This window comes from Balaenoptera ricei, chromosome 16 (genome assembly GCF_028023285.1).
Source record: "Balaenoptera ricei isolate mBalRic1 chromosome 16, mBalRic1.hap2, whole genome shotgun sequence".
Classification (NCBI taxonomy): domain Eukaryota; kingdom Metazoa; phylum Chordata; class Mammalia; order Artiodactyla; family Balaenopteridae; genus Balaenoptera; species Balaenoptera ricei.
The window spans coordinates 30,979,844-30,999,054 of record NC_082654.1 but is presented as its reverse complement, the minus strand read 5'-3'; the positions used below and the strand labels follow the sequence as shown (position 1 = coordinate 30,999,054).

The 19,211-nt window shown below is 52.2% G+C and overlaps 2 protein-coding genes across 6 annotated transcripts in view; both read left to right on the top strand.

Annotated features, from left to right (window-relative positions):
- The window catches only part of UBTD1 (ubiquitin domain containing 1), a 51,381-nt gene extending 43,768 nt beyond the window's left edge, over positions 1–7,613 (top strand). For 3 of the 5 annotated variants that reach the window (XM_059900356.1, XM_059900358.1, XM_059900357.1), the window contains 3 exons: positions 1,387–1,495; positions 4,903–5,130; positions 6,508–7,613. In XM_059900356.1, the coding sequence (XP_059756339.1) occupies positions 1,387–1,495; positions 4,903–5,130; positions 6,508–6,893 (723 nt within the window). In that variant the 3' untranslated portion in view covers positions 6,894–7,613. Of the gene's footprint in view, positions 1–1,386; positions 1,496–3,396; positions 3,603–4,902; positions 5,131–6,507 lie in introns of all 5 variants that reach the window. The other 2 variants (XM_059900355.1, XM_059900359.1) reach the window with 2 other exon arrangements.
- A 1,535-nt stretch (positions 7,614–9,148) lies between these two features.
- ANKRD2 (ankyrin repeat domain 2) lies at positions 9,149–18,851 on the top strand. Its single transcript, XM_059899535.1, is given in 10 exon segments — positions 9,149–9,241; positions 9,243–9,332; positions 12,536–12,637; positions 13,923–14,081; positions 14,190–14,297; positions 15,799–15,897; positions 16,269–16,367; positions 17,193–17,291; positions 17,402–17,500; positions 18,548–18,851. Coding segments are annotated over 10 exon segments (1,083 nt in total). The 5' UTR covers positions 9,149–9,163; the 3' UTR covers positions 18,698–18,851.
- The last annotated feature ends 360 nt before the right edge of the window (positions 18,852–19,211 follow it).

Below are 19,211 nucleotides of genomic sequence, written 5' to 3'. Positions count from 1 at the left end.
CTCTGCTCAGTTCCCTTCCCACCACAATCACAGAGACCCATGATTGTCATGGGCGTTTTGTCCCTCCCCATACAGGTGTGTACCTTGATCTTTTATTTTGTTTTTCAAATCTCTCTTTTGTCAACTTCACTGGGGATAAGGACCACTTCTGTTACTCTGTTTTTGACCTGGAGCTTATCTAGGACAGGTGGAGACATAAGTAGAGGCCACTAGATGCTGCTGCTGCTGCTGCTGAAACCAACAGAGCCTGCCTGGCCCTGAACAGAGTCACCCAGAGCTGCCAGCAACTGAAATCCTAGAGGCTGTGGGCCTTGGGCTCTCAGTTCACCACCACCCTCAAACCCCACCCCTCAGCTCCCCAAACTCTTCCTCCTTTTCTGTGACTGCTCCTCAGAACTTTATGTACCCTTTTTACTTGTCAACAACTTTCATTGTATTATTCTTATTACTAAAGTAATTAATGCTTATTGTTGGAAACGTGGAAAATAAAAGCAAAATAAAATCATTGGTGACTGCCAATCAGATATAACCACTGTTAACATCTTGGTGTAAATCCTTCCAGTCTTTTTAATATATATAATATTACATACGTTTTTTAGAAGTGAAAACTGGAGCACAGTGCACTGGCTGTTCTCTAACCTTTTTTCCACTGTGTAATGGACATTTCCCCGTGCCACTCAGCCTCCTTCTGCCCCATCACAGAATGGCTGCTGGGGACGCGCAGATGTTAACGTAGCCTTTCTCCTGTGCGTTTGTTTATTTCTAGAAAACCGGGCTGAGCTAAATAGCTTTGTAGATGAACTTTCCCCACATGCTTGTGATTATTTTCTCAGAATACTTTCTTAGAAACCAAATCGGTGAGCCAAAGGGATGCACACTTTTAAGTTTTTTGGCATCATAGCAAATACCCTCCAGAAAGTTTGTAGCGATCTGTACAGCATATAAAAGTGTTCACACCCCTTCCACTGCCCAATACTTTTTGACTCAACTAACTATAAAACATCACTTTTTTTTAAGTAAGTGAAATTTAAAATACTCATCATCAACTTGCTTTTTTTTATGTTTGGAGTAAAAACTTCCTTTTCTGTTTTGTCTATATCTGTGCCTAAAATTGTAAGCATTAGTGTGTAGGGACCTGGACATTTTGGCATGTCTCTTATGCATGCTTGCCTTGCCTGGGGAACTTTGCTGGATATTTTTATGCTGTGTTTGACTCCCTGTGAAAGGAGCCAGCCCCTGGCCCAGAGGTGCTGCGCCTGCCCCCTGCTGGTGAAGAGGTGCAGTGACAGCTGAGACGGCTGGGCTCCTGCTGCCCTTTGCTTACATCAACCCTCCCCCTTCCCACCCCCACCCCCACCCCATTCTAATATTTTCTCATATTTTCAGTCTGAAAGGACCAGCATGCAGGGCGAAGAACTTTTAAGCCCTTGTGTCTCGGGTGATGGAGATGCAGTTAATACTTGGGGAGGCTCACCGGCATCGTGTCCATCCTGGGGTGAGAAGTGTGTCTCTGACAGTGCAGACAGGAAAGCATGCTGTTCTCCATGTGGAGGGGAGGGGACTCTGAAGGCCAGGTATTCGAGCAAAGCATCCCTCAGGTACTGGGGGCCTCCTGAGGTGACAACTTTGAAATGTGACACCATGGGGCTGTGTTCATATTAAAGAAAGAGTGAGATGCATGCATACACAGTTACACGTCAGGTGTCCTGAGGTCACCAGTCCAGCAACCGTGATTGTCAGGGACAGAACCAAAACCTGACCATTTAAGTAAGGGGGTGGTGGGGCATCTGAGCAGGAACAACACATGTCCCGAAGCCTAGTCTCTTTCTTCTTTAGGAAGCCTCTTTCCTGGAGCCGTATGCTCTCAATTTTGACAGTGCTGACAAAGCTTTCTCAACTCTCAGCAGATTAGGAGCGGCCCATTAGCTGGGCCTGACCTCTACCCAATAGGAGCAGCAGTTAGATGGAGACCAGTAAGAAGTGACATCTGGCAAAGAGGAAGGAGAAAGGAAAACTTTAGAAAACAGCTCAAGAAGTTAAAAAGCCCTGACGTCTGGGTCCTTGAGTGGAGGGGCAGAAATGCTGCACCCCAGAGGTCCCGAGGGTGTCACTGCATAATGCCTGTGAGTCCTGATGGATCAGAGCTCTTGTCAGGGAGTCATCAATGCTAAAGGACCAAAGAGAAAGGGGGTCAGAAATCATGATGCAGAGCTATTTGATCGATCCAGGCAGAAACACCTCCAGGCCAAACCTTTTCAAAAAAGCACGTGGACAATACTGTCATTTTCTGTGCTGCCTTTCTGCCTCCTTTCTGTCGTTCACACTTAAGCCTTTGAGCCATCTGGCTTTTTTTTCTTTTTCTTTTTCTTTTTTTAAATTTATTTTTGGCTGTGTTGGGTCTTCATTGCCGTGTGCGTGCTTTCTCTGGTTGCGGTGAACTGGGGCTACTCTTCGTTGAGGTGCGCGGGCTTCTCATTGCGGTGGCTTCTCTTGTTGCGTAGCATGGGCTCTAGGCACGCGGGCTTCAGGAGTTGCAGCACGCGGGCTCAGTAGTTGTGGCTCGTGGGCTCTAGAGCACAGGCTCAGTAGTTGTGGCGCACGGGCTTAGTTGCTCCACGGCATGTGGGATCTTCCCGGACCAGGGCTCGAACCCATGTCCCCTGCATTGGCAGGCAGATTCTTTTTTTTTTTTTTTTTAAATATTTATTTATTTATTTATTTTTGGCTGTGTTGGGTCTTCGTTTCTGTGCGAGGGCTTTCTCTAGTTGCGGCAAGCGGGGGCCACTCTTCATTGCGGTGCACGGGCCTCTCACTATTGCGGCCTCTCTTATTGCGGAGCACAGGCTCCAGACGCGCAGGCTCAGTAGTTGTGGCTCACGGGCCTAGTTGCTCCGCGGCATGTGGGATCTTCCCAGACCAGGGCTCGAAGCTGTGTCCCCTGCATTGGCAGGCAGATTCTTAACCACTGCGCCACCAGGGAAGTCCCGAGCCACCTGGCTTTGATTTTTGTGGCTGGCGTGAGGTAGGGCTCCTGTTTCATGTTTTTCTGTACGGAGAACCTGTAGTCCCAACACCATTTATCAGTAGCCCATTATAAAGAAAAATCTCTAGTGTTTCTCCTCTACTGCTCACACAGAATACTTCTGATGACAGTTATGTGGGTGTTTTTCCCATACCCTCTTCATATTTTTAAGGCTCTCATTTCTTAAACTCAGTTATTTTGTAATCTGTGTCTGATAAATCCCATATCTGAAGTCTTTGTGAGTCTGATTCTTTTGCCTGTTGTTTTTGCTGGCTCAGACTCATCTTGCCTTGTTTCTTTGTATGCTGTGATTAAAAAACAAAAACAAAAAAACAATGACCTTATTATTTATTTTTCTTGGAACTTCATTTCAGGAATTCTTTGAGGCCTGGTTTGAAGTTATTTTCCTACAAAGAGGATTTGCATTTCCTTCGGCTAACCCAGGAACACTTCAGATTAAATGTCTGGCTTGAGAGTTTTCTGTCTGCACTGGTAACGGCAAACCCACAGGAGGGCCGTTTGTGGATTCAGTCTGACCTGAGGTGGAACTCTCACTCTGTCACTTACTGTGTGACCTCGGGCAAGTCATTTAATCTCTCTGCCTGTCCCATCATCTGTGAAGTAGTAATAATAACACCTACCACCTAAAGCCATTGGAAGGGTGAAATGGGATGATATATAGAAGTATAAAGTGCTTACACAGTTTTCTTTCACACAGTTGGTAGACAGTGAATGTCCTTCTCTTCCCCTGAGGAGCTGCCACTCCTGCCCCAGCCCATGGGGGCAGTCCTCAGCTTTAGTTCCGCATCTCACCCGGGATCTGAGTTATAGCGGGAGCCAAGTACTTTAGACCTCACTCCTGTGGCTCCTTCTGCCTTCAGCTTTGAGGTGACTGAGCTTCCTAAAGCCTTTGAAAGATGCTTCTTCCCTCAATCTTGACTGAGGTCTGGAGTTGTCTTGGAGCTGGGTAACAAGAATGATGACATTTAACAGAATTCTTTTCTTCTTCAGAGGCGCAGGGATTTTTTTGGTTGGTTGGTTATGGTTCTAAAAATATTCTTTGTAACTTTATAGTGGAACATTAATAACAAGACATTAAAAATGTTTATAATTTTTAGTCATGGGAATATACATGGACAGTAATATAAGTGTGAAATAAACAGAAAGTTGTATATTGGCATGAAAACATTTTAAATCCTCTTTATAACAAGGAATATTTTAAAAATAAATTGTATGATATGAGCCCAACTCTACTGAGAAAAATGGGGGAAAGAAAGCTGGAAGGAAATATGTCTAAGTGTCAGCAGTGGTTACTTCTGAATGGTGGAACTCTTAAGTAAGTTTTCCCCAATGGCAGCACAGTACAGACAGTGGTCAGAGGGTGGCCTTCTGAGTCAGAAAGCCTGGCATTAAATTGGTACCTGTGTGGCTTTAGACCAATGACAAGCTCTTTGGGTCTTAGTTTCACCATCTGCCGGGTCATTTTGAGGCTAAAATGCCTAGCCTGTGATCTGGCACAAGCTGGCTCTGTAAACAGTGGGAGTTATTTTTTTCAGATTTTAAATTTTTTATATTCTTTACAGATTTTAAAAATACTGAACACATCCTACTTTATTATCAAAGAGAGAGAGTAAAATTAAGACTTAAACAGCAGCAGCAACAACAACAAAGGCAGTATATGCTGCGTTTGCTAACAGAAGTGGTTTACACCCCCAGGTTGGGTGTGTGCAGTTTCCAGACTCTTCTCTGACTCCAGGAAAGCCCGGAGACCCGAATGCTCAGGAGCCACTGCAGTGAGGGCCAGGGAGGCAGGGCTGGGAGAGGGTGGACCACAGCCCTGGCTTTCTAGATGCTGAGCTTCTCCCTTCTGTCCTGCCCAGGACGCAACGAGCCCCTGAAGAAGGAGCGGCTGAAGTGGAAGAGCGACTACCCAATGACCGATGGGCAGCTGCGGAGCAAGAGGGATGAGTTCTGGGACACAGCGCCCGCCTTCGAGGGCCGCAAGGAGATCTGGGACGCCCTCAAGGCTGCCGCCTACGCAGCCGAGGCCAACGACCACGAGCTGGCTCAGGCCATCCTGGACGGAGCCAGCATCACCTTGCCTCATGGTGAGCGGGCAGGGCGGGGGCTTTCCTCACCGGAGCGAGGGGGCCGTCAGGGTGGAGGAGGGCCAGTGGCCAGCCCCATGTCAGGAGCTTCCATCCAGGCTGGTGGGTGACAGGTGTGGCTAGTCGCTTGTTCATTCAAGCAGCCCTCATGAACATGGTCCAGGAGTGGGACACCAAGAAAAATGAGACACAGTCCCCGTTTGCCTAACGAGGGCGTGGAAAGACACCAGCAAACCTCAAGGCAGTGTGATGAGAGCAAGCTGAAGATTGCTCAGGGCCCTTTGAGATCCCAGCACATCTCGGGTAACAACCTTCTGTTGAGTATAATTATGTGCTGGGCACCGAGCTAGAAGCTTCTACTGCATTATCTCATTTAATTTCATAATGGCCACTGGGACTATGTAAAGCAGAGGGCAACAGTGGAAACTCTATAGAGTCAGAGACTGGGTTTTAACCGAGTGTCTCTTTCCTAGCTATGTGACCGTGAGCGTCTTGAATTTAAAGCCTCAGTGACTAAACAATTATAAAGTGGTGATACCAACCTCATAGGATGGCTGTTAGGATTCAACAAGATACACATAACATCATTTAGTCCAGTCCCAGCACTTAGTAGGTGCTCAAGATACAGTAGATATCAATATATTACTACATATAATACATTGTACAAGTAAGAAGATTGAGGCCCACTGGGTATAAGTCATGAAAAGCAGGGCCTATGCTATTTCATTCATCCTTGTAACCCCAGCACCCAGCACATATGCTCAGGAAGGAGTTGTTGAATGAACAAATGAAAAGTTAAGTAATTTTCTAGGGTTGAATGAGCCAGTACCTGGTGGAGCCAGAACGTCAGCCCAGGTCTTCCTGCCTCTACCTCGAGCTCCCACCAGCTGTCCCAGGAAGACCTGCCTGTAGGGTGGGTTTGAGGACTGTGGGATGACCGTGACAGGTGTATCAGTCTGCTCAGCCTGCTATAGCAAAATACTGCAGACTGGGTAGCTTATTAAACAACAGAAATTTAGTTCTGGAGTCCGAGAAGCCCAAGATCAAGGTGGCTGCTGATTTGGTTTTTGGTGAGAGCTCTCTTCCTGGCTTGTAGATGACCACCTGCTCTCTATGTCCTCATTGTGGGAGAAGAGAGAGAGCTTGAGCTTTCTGGTGTCTCTTCTTGTAAGCGCACTAACCCTTACCGGATCAGGGCCCCACCTATATGACCTCATTTAACCTTAATTACTCCCATATAGGCTCCTATCTCCAAATACGGTGACACTGGGGTGGGTGGGGTTAGGGCTTCAATACATGAAATTGGTGGAGGGGACACAAGTTAATCCATATCAGTTGGTCCCCAAGCCGACTCTGACCACCCTGCCTTTCCCACAGGCACCCTCTGTGAATGCTACGATGAGCTGGGCAATCGCTACCAGCTGCCCATCTACTGCCTGTCGCCACCCGTGAACCTGCTTCTTGAGCACACTGAGGAGGAGAGCCTGGAGCCCCCCGAGCCCACCCCCAGTGTGCGCCGAGAGTTCCCGCTGAAGGTACGCCTCTCCACGGGCAAGGACGTGAGGCTCAGCGCCAGCCTGCCTGACACGGTGGGGCAGCTCAAGAGGCAGCTGCACACCCAGGAGGGCATCGAGCCATCCTGGCAGCGATGGTTCTTCTCTGGAAAGCTGCTCACAGATCGCACGCGGCTCCAGGAAACCAAGATCCAGAAAGATTTTGTCATCCAGGTCATCATTAACCAGCCCCCGCTGCCCCAGGACTGAGGAGCCCACGGACCCCTGGGCAGAGAGACCAGGGAAGGCCTCTGCAGGGCTGAGAGGCCTCCCGGCTGGAGCACTAGTCACCCCCACCCTGCCGCTGCCTTTGAGAGCCGTTCTTTTCTCCAGGGGAGCCTCCCGTGTATGGCTGCCGGGCGAGCCCTGAGGGGACCCTGCTTCCCAGGGACTCCATGGGCCACCAGTGCCCAGCACGCAGGAAACAGTGTGCTGCCACACACAGGCCTTGCCAACCTTGTCAGAGTAAAGGCAAACCAGGGTCCTCCACCCTGCCTCTCTCCCGCGGCAGGTTCAAGCCACGAGGGCCAGCCCGGAGGCCCCTGGAGCCCAGATCTGTCATCTGGTGCTGCCGGCTGTGCTCACTCCGGTTTTCTGCTCAGGGTCTGAAGCAGCTGCTGTCTCCCTCCCTTGCCCCTACCCCCTGACTCTGCCCTGGGCCCAGTGCCAGCCCCCCAGAGGGGAGGGGACCACTCGTGAGCCCCGGGGGTGGGGAGCCCGAGGCCGGCCTCTGCCTCTCCCGGCCCCCAGCACAGCTGGCAGAGATGAGGTGGTGGTCGATGGCTGGGCTGTCGTGGCAGAGGCCTGCACAGGGCCATCTCCTGGCTGTAACCCCGGCAGTGGGGGGTCTGCAGCCCGCTCACGGCCCCGCAGCAGGTCCCTGTGTGCAGACACGTCTGCATATTTATCAATAAAGCCTTTTGCTCCTTCCTTCTCTCTTGCCTGGCTTTGACTTTGGGTTCTCTTGTAGCTCTCTGGAGCCCTGGAGCCAGTTCTGGGGTGGGAGCAGGTAGGTGCACGACCTCCCCAGCTGCTCTGGGTAGAGCAGCTACTGCTCCGTACTCTCCACCGCAGGGAGTACGGTGGAGCGAGCCGTGAACTGCCAGTATGCGGGCCTGTTCTCGTGGGTCCTCCAGAAAAGCCACTTAACCTCCGAACCCGCGTTGCTTGTCTTTCAAGTGGAGGTGATGCCACCTGCCCTGCCTCCCCTCTCAGGTGCTGGCAGGATTAAATGGGATAACAGATGTGAACTCGCTTTGAAAGCGATGGCAGCACCTCGGGAAGGTGGCGTTAGTTACCTGCTGCTCTGCTCCTGCAGCACGAGGGTGCTGGCTTCCGGCTCCAGCCCCCCGAGCCGGACCCTCAGGACTGAGATGTGTGCGGATGTCCTGCAGATGCTGCATGCACCCCTGGCGACGTGAAAGCAAAATCTCTGATGAATTTCGATGATGAGCCTGTGTCCGCTTGCCAGCAAGGGAACCAGAGGGAAGAAGGAGCCGGGTCTTGTGCTTCCTTAGGGGAAAATGTGCACGTAAGCAGAGAGGGGGACCTTAGATAAGGTGGTTTAGCTAAGGGCAGGCCACGTGAGTGTCACAGAACCACAGGGCTGTGGTGTCTGTGGTTCCCTGGCAGGTTCAGCGTGGGTCGTGGTGACCCAGGGCTCGCTCCCACAGTTCCAGGTGTGCAACTGAGCAGTACAGGTCTGCTGCTTCTCCAGTTGAGAGTATTTTTGTTTCTCAGTGAGCACGACCACCGGTCAGGGTGGCCTGACTGGGAATCCGGGGAGGGAAGGGTGATCAGTCAGAGCTGGTGTCTTCATCAGCGGGGTTTGGCACTGCGTTCCAGCCCTTCCAGTGGCTCCTTGAAGCAAGACCCTGTAAGTCCCACAGAGGCCCCCTGCGACAGACTGATGGGTGAGGTTTGTCAGGGACAAGTGGACTTGCAGCCAAATGCAGCGGTGCTTCACTAGGGGCCACTGTGGGACCCCAGAGAGGCAAAGGCCTGCGTGAGCTGTGGGCAAAGAGGGAGGCGGCTGCCCTTACCTCCACCCACCGCCTGGCACTCCAGCCCAGATGAGACAGAGTCTTGCCCCTTCCCAGAGCACACAGGGCCTGTTCACGGGACAGCCTGGGGATGCGGGCTTATCCTGGGTCCCCACATTTGGCCTTTAGGCTCCCTCACTGGCACTGGCTGGGCAGGGTTTCCAGGCGTCCAGCAGGTGGCACTGCCATCAGGGCTAAGAGCAGCCGGCGATCCTGTGTGCAGCGCGGCTGCCCGGCCCATCTGGGCCACAGCGCTCAGGACGGAGGCTGGGCAGGCTCCTTCCCGCAGTCCCTGCTCTCGGGGCACTGGGCCCTCCGGCTCCAATAGGCCAGGGGTTGCGGGGCGGCAACTGTCCCTGCCTCCTCCTGCTCCTTGGGGCTGCCTGGGGTGAAGGTGACAGGTCAGGGAGGCAGCTGGAGAATTGGGCCGGTGAGCTCATGGCAAAGGCACCTAGCGGGGCGGGGGTGGGTGCCCTGGCATATAAAACCCGTGGGGCCCCGGGGCCTGCAGGGGCGGGTTGCGCACGGTACCATGGCGGGCTCCGAGGAGGTGCAGAAGGCCACGGCGCTCATCGAGGAGCGGCTGGCGCAGGAGGAGGAGAATGAGGTAGGGCGGGGATGTGGGGCCCAAGGGGGCTCTGAGGAGACCCAGCTCTGCTGTCAAGGGAAGGAAGAGCCTGGCCGCCGTACCTGGCAGGAAGGAGGACAGGTGTCCCCAGGGGCCCAGCTGGCTCTACTGCAGGGTGCTCCTGAGAGGGGGCTGCTGGCGGTGGGAGACCGAGGCTTCAGCCCCCAAATGTGAGAGACAGTGGAGTGGGCGAGCCAAGCTGGGTTCCCCGAGACCCTGTCCCCCCACCTGGGCCTCAAGGAGACAGGCTGAGCTGCACAGAGCAGACAGCTGGGATGCTGCCTGCGGGTTGGGGCCCTGAGGTCACCCAGCTGCCAGCTGGGAGGCTGGGACAGGAGAAACTCCAGTGTCTGGTCCCTGAGGAAGGAGAAAGACCGGGAGCAGAGTGAGAAAGGGATGCTGGCAAAGGAAGCATGGGTTCTCTAGGACCACCAGCCACACCCGGGGAAGCGTCTGAGCGTGGGGCTCAGGGCAATTGCATTTTCTCTGGAATAAAGAAGTCGGAAACAAAAAAAAAAAGAAGTCGGGGAGGAGGGTGCGGGCTGGTCCTACTCTTCATTTTATGGAAACGAATACTTGACCTAGAGTCTACTCTTCCAAGAGCCCAGTGCTGGGAGGAATGAGAGGCTCGGGAAGGTCAGCCCCTGCCTCCTCTTTACCAGCTCTGCGTTCATTTTAGCCGACATCTGTCAGGGGCACGGTCAACTAAGAAACAAGGCAGAGTGGAAAAGGACGAAATAGAGATGTAACTCAGAAGTGAGGGAGCACGAAGGGAGGGTGAGGCATGCCGACTGTGGGCCCTCGAGGACCTCTCTGTGGACAGGAGGGCATTTGAGCCAGGCCTTCAAGGATGGCCCTTGAATGATGGAGGCCAGGAGGGGGGAGAGTATTCCAGGCTAAGGAAACAACAGGTGCCTGTCGTTGGGGTGAGTGGATGCATGACTGTCGGGAGAAAGTCTGGCAGGAGGGGCTGAGGCTGGGAAGGGAGGCAGGGCACGAACCAGACAGTGAGGGCCACGTGAAAGATACTTATTCTGTGGGCAGTGGGGAGCCACTGCATGTTGTTGAGTGAGGCACAGTGGTGCCACCTGACCTGTTTCGGGAAGGCAGCTCTGACAGCCCTGAGAAGGACTCGGAGGGGGAAAGACTGGCCCTAACAGGAATGGGAGGGAGGAGATAAATCAGTGTAGAAGTAGACTCCATTCAAAAAAGGAAGAGTGACTGAATGGAGGTGAGGAAGAGGGAAGGATCAGGACTCTGGTGGAAGAAGAGATGAGGACTAGGGAAGGGAGGGGAGGTTTGGCTGGGAAGGACCTGGACTGAGCCTGCTGAGTCCCTGCCAGCGCATCCCTGGATCTCCGGGAATGCCATTTCTCACTCCCCCAAGGGCACGTGCACCAGGGCCAGGCAGGTGAGTCATGTTGCTGGGCCATTTCTGGAGTGCTGCCACTGGACACAGAGACCTTCAGCAAGGGGACACGGAGCAGTCCTTATCCGTTCATTCATCCAACAGATATAGAGGCAGGGCTGTCAAGGCCCCAGGTGCCCACAGAGCCAGCCTCACCACTGGTGCCTCCTACATGCCAGGCACTGTGCTACGCATTGGACAGGCATGCTCTCATTTCCTCTGTGCAACCATCTATGAAGTAAGGTGGAAGTTTTGTTGGGTTGTGTTTCACCGACAAACACCCAATTCAATAAACATTTCTTGAGCACCTACTGTATGCCAACCTACAGAGACAAATCTGAAGCAAGGGACTATGGAGTCTGGGTAAGGCGTGGGCAGGCGTTAGAGTCCCCAGTTGTTCCCACCAGGCCCCAGCCCAGCAGCATTCTTAGAGGAGAACCTCTGTTCAGCCTGCACCCCCTTCATGGGGTGGGTGGGGAAGGAGGGTCTTGGAGACCAGCCCAGGGGCTGAGGCTCTCTTGCAGGGGCCTTACTGGGCTAGGTCATCACTGAGGACTTGGAGGTGTGCAGAGCTGCTGAGCCCGCCTGCCACCATCCACAAACTCATTCATTCATTTATTCTCCAAACATTTGCTGAGCACCTACTATGTGCTAGCTCTTGTCATCGGTGCTGGGGATGCCAAGATGATTAAGATCAAGCCCAGTCTAGATGCTCCAGGAGCCCAGCCAGGGCCCCACATGCAGTAGTAGCTGAAGCCCTAGGTGATCTTGTCCCTGGGTGAGGATGCAGCGTTTCAGGCGAGGCCGGCACTGGGGAGACCTCAAATGATGTAAGCCTGACATGGAAGGGAGATGCCAGTGGACAACAGAACATTCGAAATAAAGACCTGGAAAATCAGCTCTCAACTGGCACTTGAAGAGTATAACACCGGAGCTCGGTGGCGAACAACAAAGGCAGCTGAGAGCTCTGTAAGGGAGATCATTCCTCCCCAGCTGCCACCTGGACTCAGCACCCTCCAGCCTGGACGAATGTTCCCAGTACCTGGGACTTCAGAGATAGGGGCGCCAGCACTTAACAAAAGAGTGTTTTCCTTTAGAAGAGAGGAGGCGGCCATGAGGAAGTAGTCCAGGCAAGTTGGAGCTACAAGTGGGGAGGAGACTTGGACAGAGTTTCCCCCATATTATTAAAACGAGAATAAGGTTAATACTTAGAGTTCACATCAAGCTGAGAGCTGGGGAGCTGCGGGTCCCACCCCTCAGGTTCCCTGAGAGCAACAGTTTCCATGCTCTAGGATTTCACGGATCAGTAAAATCTGAAGGAAAGAAGTTGGTAACTGACAGAGTTGCCAAATTTTTGTATTGTCAAGTAAGCCCACTAAAAAAAAACAACAACAAAAAAACACAAAGCTATCATCTCATCTCAAGTATTTCATCAAAGTGAATTTTAAACGCCAGAAAGAAAAACAAAGCAAAACCTCAGTGCTTGAAAAAAGTGAGTATGTTTAGTTTCATGAAAACTCATTCCAGTAGCCCTTGGTCCTGTTTTGCTGGGGACCCAGGGCAGTCAAACACAGGTGTTTGGACTGGGGTTGGGGCCGGGGAGCCCAGCTCTGACCTGGGGCCTCCTGGACCAGACAGGAGTGGGGCAGATGAAGGGCTGGGAGGTCACACAGGAGGAGGCCCTTGGGGTCCTTGAATTCGTTGTGGGCGAGGCTATCTGGCCCCCCAGGCACTGCAGGCAGGCCCGGAACCCGTCCTGTCCTTGGCTCACCAGAAACTCCGAGGAACCACCCATCAGAAGCTGCCCATGGAGATGCTGGTGTTGGAGGATGAGAAGCAGCACAGGCCTCAGAGTCCATCCTTACAAAAGGTTAAGGTAAGTGCTAGGAGAACCCAGTATCTGCGCTCTCAGGAGACAGACCGGGCAGTTACGGCCTTGCTCCTGCGGCAGCTCAGCGCCCCCTGGGAGATGTTAGCGATGCAGCATCTCGGCCCCACCCCATACTTGTGAAGGAGAGCAGAATATGCCACCCCTAAATATACCACTTTGGCATACTGATTATTTTTAATTAAAGTTATCTGAGAAAAAGCCAGTGCAAGAAGGACACTCTGACCCTCCTTTGTTCCCCTGAAAGTAGGAAATAAATCTGCCATGGGAAGTTACCCTCCTTATATCAGGAAAGTAGACCGCTTCCTTATCACTAGATATCAGGAATTCAGGGCTGAGAAGGCTATATAAACAAAACTTGTTTCTTCACTAATTAGTTCCTCCAAAAACAAACTCCTTTGTCTTTTCAATACGACACAAATTTATTGTTTCTTTGTCTAAAATGTGTAAAAGCTGCCTGCTTTGGTCACTTCTTTGAGTCTCATATTTTTATGGACTACCATACATATGAAATTAAATTTGTTTTTCTCCTATTAATCAGTCTTACATCAATTTAATTATTAGACCAGCCAAAGAACTTAGAAGTGAAGAGGGGGGGAAGTTTTCCTCCCCACGCCGGCTAAGTCAGAATCTGCATGTGTACAAGATCCCAGGGGACTCATTTTGGAAGCCGCAGTGATGGGGCAGCCATACAACAGGGCATGATGCAGGTGTTAATGGGCTGGGGGAAGCTGTGTGTGCTGACAGGCGAGATCTCCACGCTGATAGAGAAAAGCAGAGTTTCCAGACCACTGTGTGGATGCATGTCTGAAAGGGCATCAACGGAGCTATGATAGAAGTTCCTCTGGGAGAGAAGGGCTTTCTCTTCAGAGCTTTTATGTTTCTGTATTACCTTTATGGCCAGAGAGAGAGAGAGAGAGAGAGAGGCAGGGAGGGACGGAGGGAGGGACAGAGAGAGAATTGAATGGAGAGATGAGAATTCGTACCCTGTTCTGGAGGCCTGGGCTAAGAACTGCCCTTGAGATTTCCTCATCAACTCCCCACCCTACGTGGAGCCTTGAAGCTGGGCAGCTCCCAGGCAGCCCCCTCAAGCCCCCCGCGCCTCTGTGTCTCAGTCTCATTGGCTTCACCTAGTCTTAGGCGGCAGAGCTAGACCTGGATTCTTTCTCCCTTGAGAGGCTCTCCCTGTCCTCCACCTCCAGCCTAGCTCAGAGGTCCCCAAGCCCCACATTCTGTGCCCCAGTGCGGGGCTTGATTGGCTATCACCACGCAGGGTCAAGAGCGCGTGCGTAAAACATCCCTAGACCTGCGGAGGGAGATCATCGACGTGGGTGGGATCCAGAACCTCATCCACCTGCGGAAAAAACGCAAGCAGAAGAAGCGGGAAGCCCTGGCAGCCTCCCAGGAGCCACCTCCAGAGCCGGAGGAGATCGTAAGGGTCCTGGGGAGGACACCTGTGTGGGCAGGGGGAGCCGGGGGAGGGGGGAATGGCTCAGATCACAGCGGAGCGGCCTCCAAGGACTGCATTCGCTCTCTCCAGACCGGCCCTGTGGACGCGGAGACATTCCTGAAAGCGGCAGTGCAGGGGCAAGTGAAGGTCATTGAGAAGTTCCTGGCAGACGGGGGTTCCCCCGACACCTGCGATCAGGTGATGTTCCCATCGGGCCCTGCACCTGTGCCGACCTCCCTTTCAGAGCTGACACACCCACCCCGCCCGCTTGTGGATTCTTTGAGAACAGGCGTGGGTGTCCTTTGGGAAGGGGCCCCTCAGAAGATGTGGGATGTCCCCTTCCCCACACAGGAGTTTTTCTAAATCCTTAGACCCTTTCCAACTTGAACCACCTCCAGAGTAATAAACACCTGGATTTTTAGGGGAAAAAATGGAATGGAATCAAATACAGAGTCCAAGACCAGGAGATTTGGACTCGAATCCCACCTGTACCGCTCCCTAGTTCTGTGACCTGTGGCTGGGCCCGTCACCTCTCTGTGCCTGTTTCCTCCTTTGTAAAACTGGCTCCTCCCCTCAGAGCATGTTATTGGAATCAAATAGAATATTAGTGCTTCAATACATATTTATCGAATGAAAAAACTATTAAAGCACATGCTTGGATATGATATTTTGTGTTGCATTGTATATCATCATACTTTTAACAATTATTTTTATCTTATGGTTAAAAAATATATATATAAAACATGAGACATGCCAAATAAATTTTAAGTGTACAACTCAGTAACATTAATTACATTTATAATGTTGTGCACCCATCTCCACGATTTTCAAAACGTTTCCATCACCCGTCATACTTCTTTTTGTTTTCCCTGAAACTGCCTCTTTCATACTTTGTAGGATGCTCTCTCGAGATCATATCCTGGGATTGAGCAAATTAATGGTCACCCCCTTCAGCCTGCATTATTGCAGGCTTAGCCTACACGTCCTTTCCACTTTTTAGATTCCAGAGTTTTAATCCTCTTGGTCTATCTAAGCATCTCCTACCTCTGCACGTTGTGCTAGGTGCTAGGAGCAGAAAACCAAAAAGACCAGGGTTGACAGTAGCTGGGAGACTGATGCACAACTGGATCATTAGAATATGGAAACATATGCCCTCTGGCCTGAGTGTTTCAAGAGACCAAAGCAGAAAGCTGACTGCATTGGAAAGGAAGTTCATTCCCTCCTTGAATCAGTAATCAGGGTGCACCTGCCCATCCTGGCCCTGGGCAAGGCACTCAGGGGAAATAGTCAAGTAAGACTCAGCTTGCCTTTGACTGTCTATCACAGTGGAGGGTTGTCTGGACCCCTGGGACAGCTATGGCCTAGAGGTTTCAAGAAGTCGATGACACTTGAGCTGCATCTTCATGGAGTTACAAGAATTCATCAAGCACTCACAGGGAGTATGGGCAAAATGGGCATTTGGGCACAGGCAACAGCTTGTGTGTTTAGGGGGCAGTGAGAAGGTCAGAGTCCCCAGTGCATAGGAGGCCTCCAAGGCTGGTCCAGATAGAGCATGAAGGAGCTGGCAGAACATGGAAGATATGGGGACCTGGCACAGGGGTCAGAATTGGGCTGGGATAAGGCCTGGGCTCAACTTGGGTGGACGATGGGCTCAGGCCTGGGGCCAGAGTTTAGGCCCTGACAGTTTCTCTGGGGACAGTTCCACCGGACAGCACTGCACCGAGCTTCCCTGGAGGGCCACATGGAGATCCTGGAGAAGCTTCTAGAGAGTGGGGTCACTGTGGACTTCCAGGATCGGGTGAGCAAGAGGGCAGGTATTGGGTGAGGGGCAGGAGGTGGGTCCAGCACTCATAGACTCCCTATCCCTGCAAACCTCCAACCTGGGACATAAACAAGCTGCCTTGGGGGCCAGGCTCCACCTCTAGTATGTTGTATGACCTTGGGGGGGCCCCATCTCCTCCCTGAGCCTCCTCTGTAAATCTGGCTTGGACGAGATGGACCCCGAGGGTTCTTCAGCTCCACTCCATCCATTGCTCAGTCATTGGAGTGGCCCTATCCTTCCCTGGACCTTTGCCCTGGATACCTCCCTGCCCTCTTGGCTGGGGTCCTTTCCCCCAGGGCACTTTCTTCCCTGAAGCTCTGCAATTAGGCTCCACCCTTCCTTTCTAGCTGGACTGCACAGCCATGCATTGGGCCTGCCGTGGGGGCCACTTGGAGGTGGTGAAGCTTCTGCAAAGCCGGGGAGCAGACACCAATGTGAGGGATAAGGTGAGGCCATAATGCTCACAGATGTTGGGGTAGCAGAGTGGGTGGAGGGGTGGTGGGGGGAGAAGCAGAGGGTAGAAAAGCAGAGAGCAGGAAGGTAGTGAGCTAGTCTGGTTTCTGGAGTGGCTGCAGAGCCCAGGGATGGGTCCTTGCCATCAACTGCAGCCCCTTGGAGACCACCATCTGGAAATGGGAGCAGGAAGATCAGAGGAGAGGGGAGGAGAAGAGATCCACTATCTGGGTGGCTTTGGGACCCCCCCCCAAAGATGGATTTGTTCACCCATGCAATCGTTCATCATCCTTCTGTCTGTCTGTCCATCCATCCATTCATTTATTCATCTGTTCACTTATTTATTCATCCACCATTTTTAATTCACCCAATCCTTTGTATATAACCTTGAACAAGTGACAGCCTCTGAGCCTCTGTTGCTCATCTATAAAATGCCTTGCAGAGTTCTTGTATAGATTGGATGGGAGAATGTATATAAATTAATTATTTATTCAACATAAGGCTAATGTTTTGTAAGCTTTTGCTGTGCTCATCGCATAGTCATCTCTCAATAAATGGCATCTATTATAATTATTTTAAAAGGGCAGAGGAGTGAGCAGTTGCTCACATCTGGGTGAGAGGGGAATCATAGAAGGCTTCCCCGAGGAGGTGGCATGTAATGCCTTAGAGCTGATCATCAGATAGGGTGATGGGAAATTACAGCGTTTTCTGCCCCTCCTTGGGAGAAGGATTAGGCTAGAGTTAAGACAGCCCCCCCTCCCAGAGGCATCACAGTCTGGGTCCCTTCAGCCAGCATTTCCTGATTCCTCCCCACCCAGCTGCTGAGCACCCCCCTGCATGTGGCAGTCCGGACGGGGCACGTGGAGATTGTGGAACACTTTCTATCCCTGGGCCTGGACATCAATGCCAAAGACAGAGTGAGTGTCTGGGTTCCTTCATGGCCAGCCCCACCATAGGGGGCTCCCTATGCCCCCTGCGGGCTCCCACATGCCCCCGTGGGCCATGCTGAATGTCTCACTGGCTCTAGGAAGGGGACAGCGCCCTGCATGACGCCGTGAGGCTCAATCGCTACAAAATCATCAAACTGCTGCTCCTGCACGGGGCTGACATGATGAGCAAGAACCTGGTAAGCTCACTCCTTTCCTGATTCAGTAAACAGTGTGCACTGCTCTCCTAGGCCCTGTGCTGGGCACTTGGAAGAAATACAGAACTGAGCAAGACTCGGCCGGCCTGCCCTTGGGGCAGTCTCACAGTGGAGGGTTTCTCTGGGCCCCGGGAGATTGGGGGCCCACCCGGCTTCCCAACTCTCTCTATGCTTCTCTACATCCAGAAAATCTAAGTGGAGAAAACAGCCAGGAGGGACAGGAGGAGGATTTCCCAAAGGCCCCCAAGTAGACCACAGGGGGTCCTAATGTCCAGGCTCAGGGAGGCCAAAATCGTGGAGGGACAGAGCCAGAAGGAAGCTAAGCACTCAGTCAGCACGATTGTTCCCAGCACCCTGTGTTGGCTCCTGTGATCCTCCAGTTCCTTTAGGAACCTATGTCCCCCCGTCCAAGCTCTTCTTTGGGGACCCGAGCAATCACAAAAGAGAGGAGAATTGGGTAAGGGGGGACCTTGACTCAAGAAAGGCTGGGGGGTGCAATATAGGGGTAGGGGATTAAGAGGTACAAACTGTTATGTATGATATAAGCTACAAGGATATATTGTACAACACGGAATATAGCAAATATTTTATAATAACTATAAGTGGAGTATAACCTTTAAAAATTGTGAATCAATGTATTGTGCACCTGTAACTTATATAATATTGTACATCAACTATACTTCAATTTTTTTAAAAAAGCTAGCTATATGAAAGGAAAAAGAGAGGCTGAGGAGATAATGGGAAAGTTAGGAAGATAAGCGGAAGGTGTAAATGAGGGCTTCTCAACCTCACACGTTTTGGGCGGGATAATTCTTTGTCGTGGGGGGACTGTCCTGTGCATTATCGGATGTTTGAGCGGCGTCCCTGGCCTCTACTCAAGATGCCAGTAGCAACCCCTCCTCCGGTGTCATAACCAAAAATGTCTCCAGACATTGCCAGTTGCTCCCAGTTGGGAACGACTGGCGTAGATGAGGGCATCTCTTCGTACAGACTTTGAACGGTGACTAGATATCCTCTTGTTTCCCCCAGAAAGGAAAGACCCCCACGGACCTGGTGCAGCTGTGGCAGGCTGACACCCGGCACGCTCTGGAGCACCCGGAGCCGGGGTCAGAGCAGAACGGGCTGGAGGGGTCTGCCGAGAGTGGGCGGGAGACCCCGCAGCCTGTGCCAGCCCAGTAAACGACTGTCCCAGCCCAGCCAGGCACCTGGCCTGTCCCCTGCGTACAGCCGGAGGGTCATAAGAATGGCCCCCAGAGCTGAGGACCACACCATTCCTCTGTGTACGCCCCGGCACCACCCACAAACTACCGCAATTAAAAAAAAAGTCATTTTTGCTGTGTGTGATGTTCATTTCTATTTGTGCCTGAAATATTTAGGAATGAAGGAAGACTGGGAGCAAGGGTGGGCTCAGGCAAGAGGGGAACTTGGAGCCCTTTGGCCCCCCTGAGCCAGCCCTGCTGCTTTTCCTGACAAGGCCTCTTTTTGCTTCTTTCCTGCCACCCCACTTCCCAAGTCCCAGCATGGATCAGCTTGCCAGGGCACTTGTCCTGGGGTCCCCTCCTGGTGACAGCTGACCTGTGGGGCTGTGTGTGACCAGCACGGGCCTGTCACGTGGCAGGCTTGGTGGGAGGAGCTTGGCAGGGGAGTGGGGCAGTTGAGGGGCGGCAGATCACAGGCAGCTCCTCATCCAGCC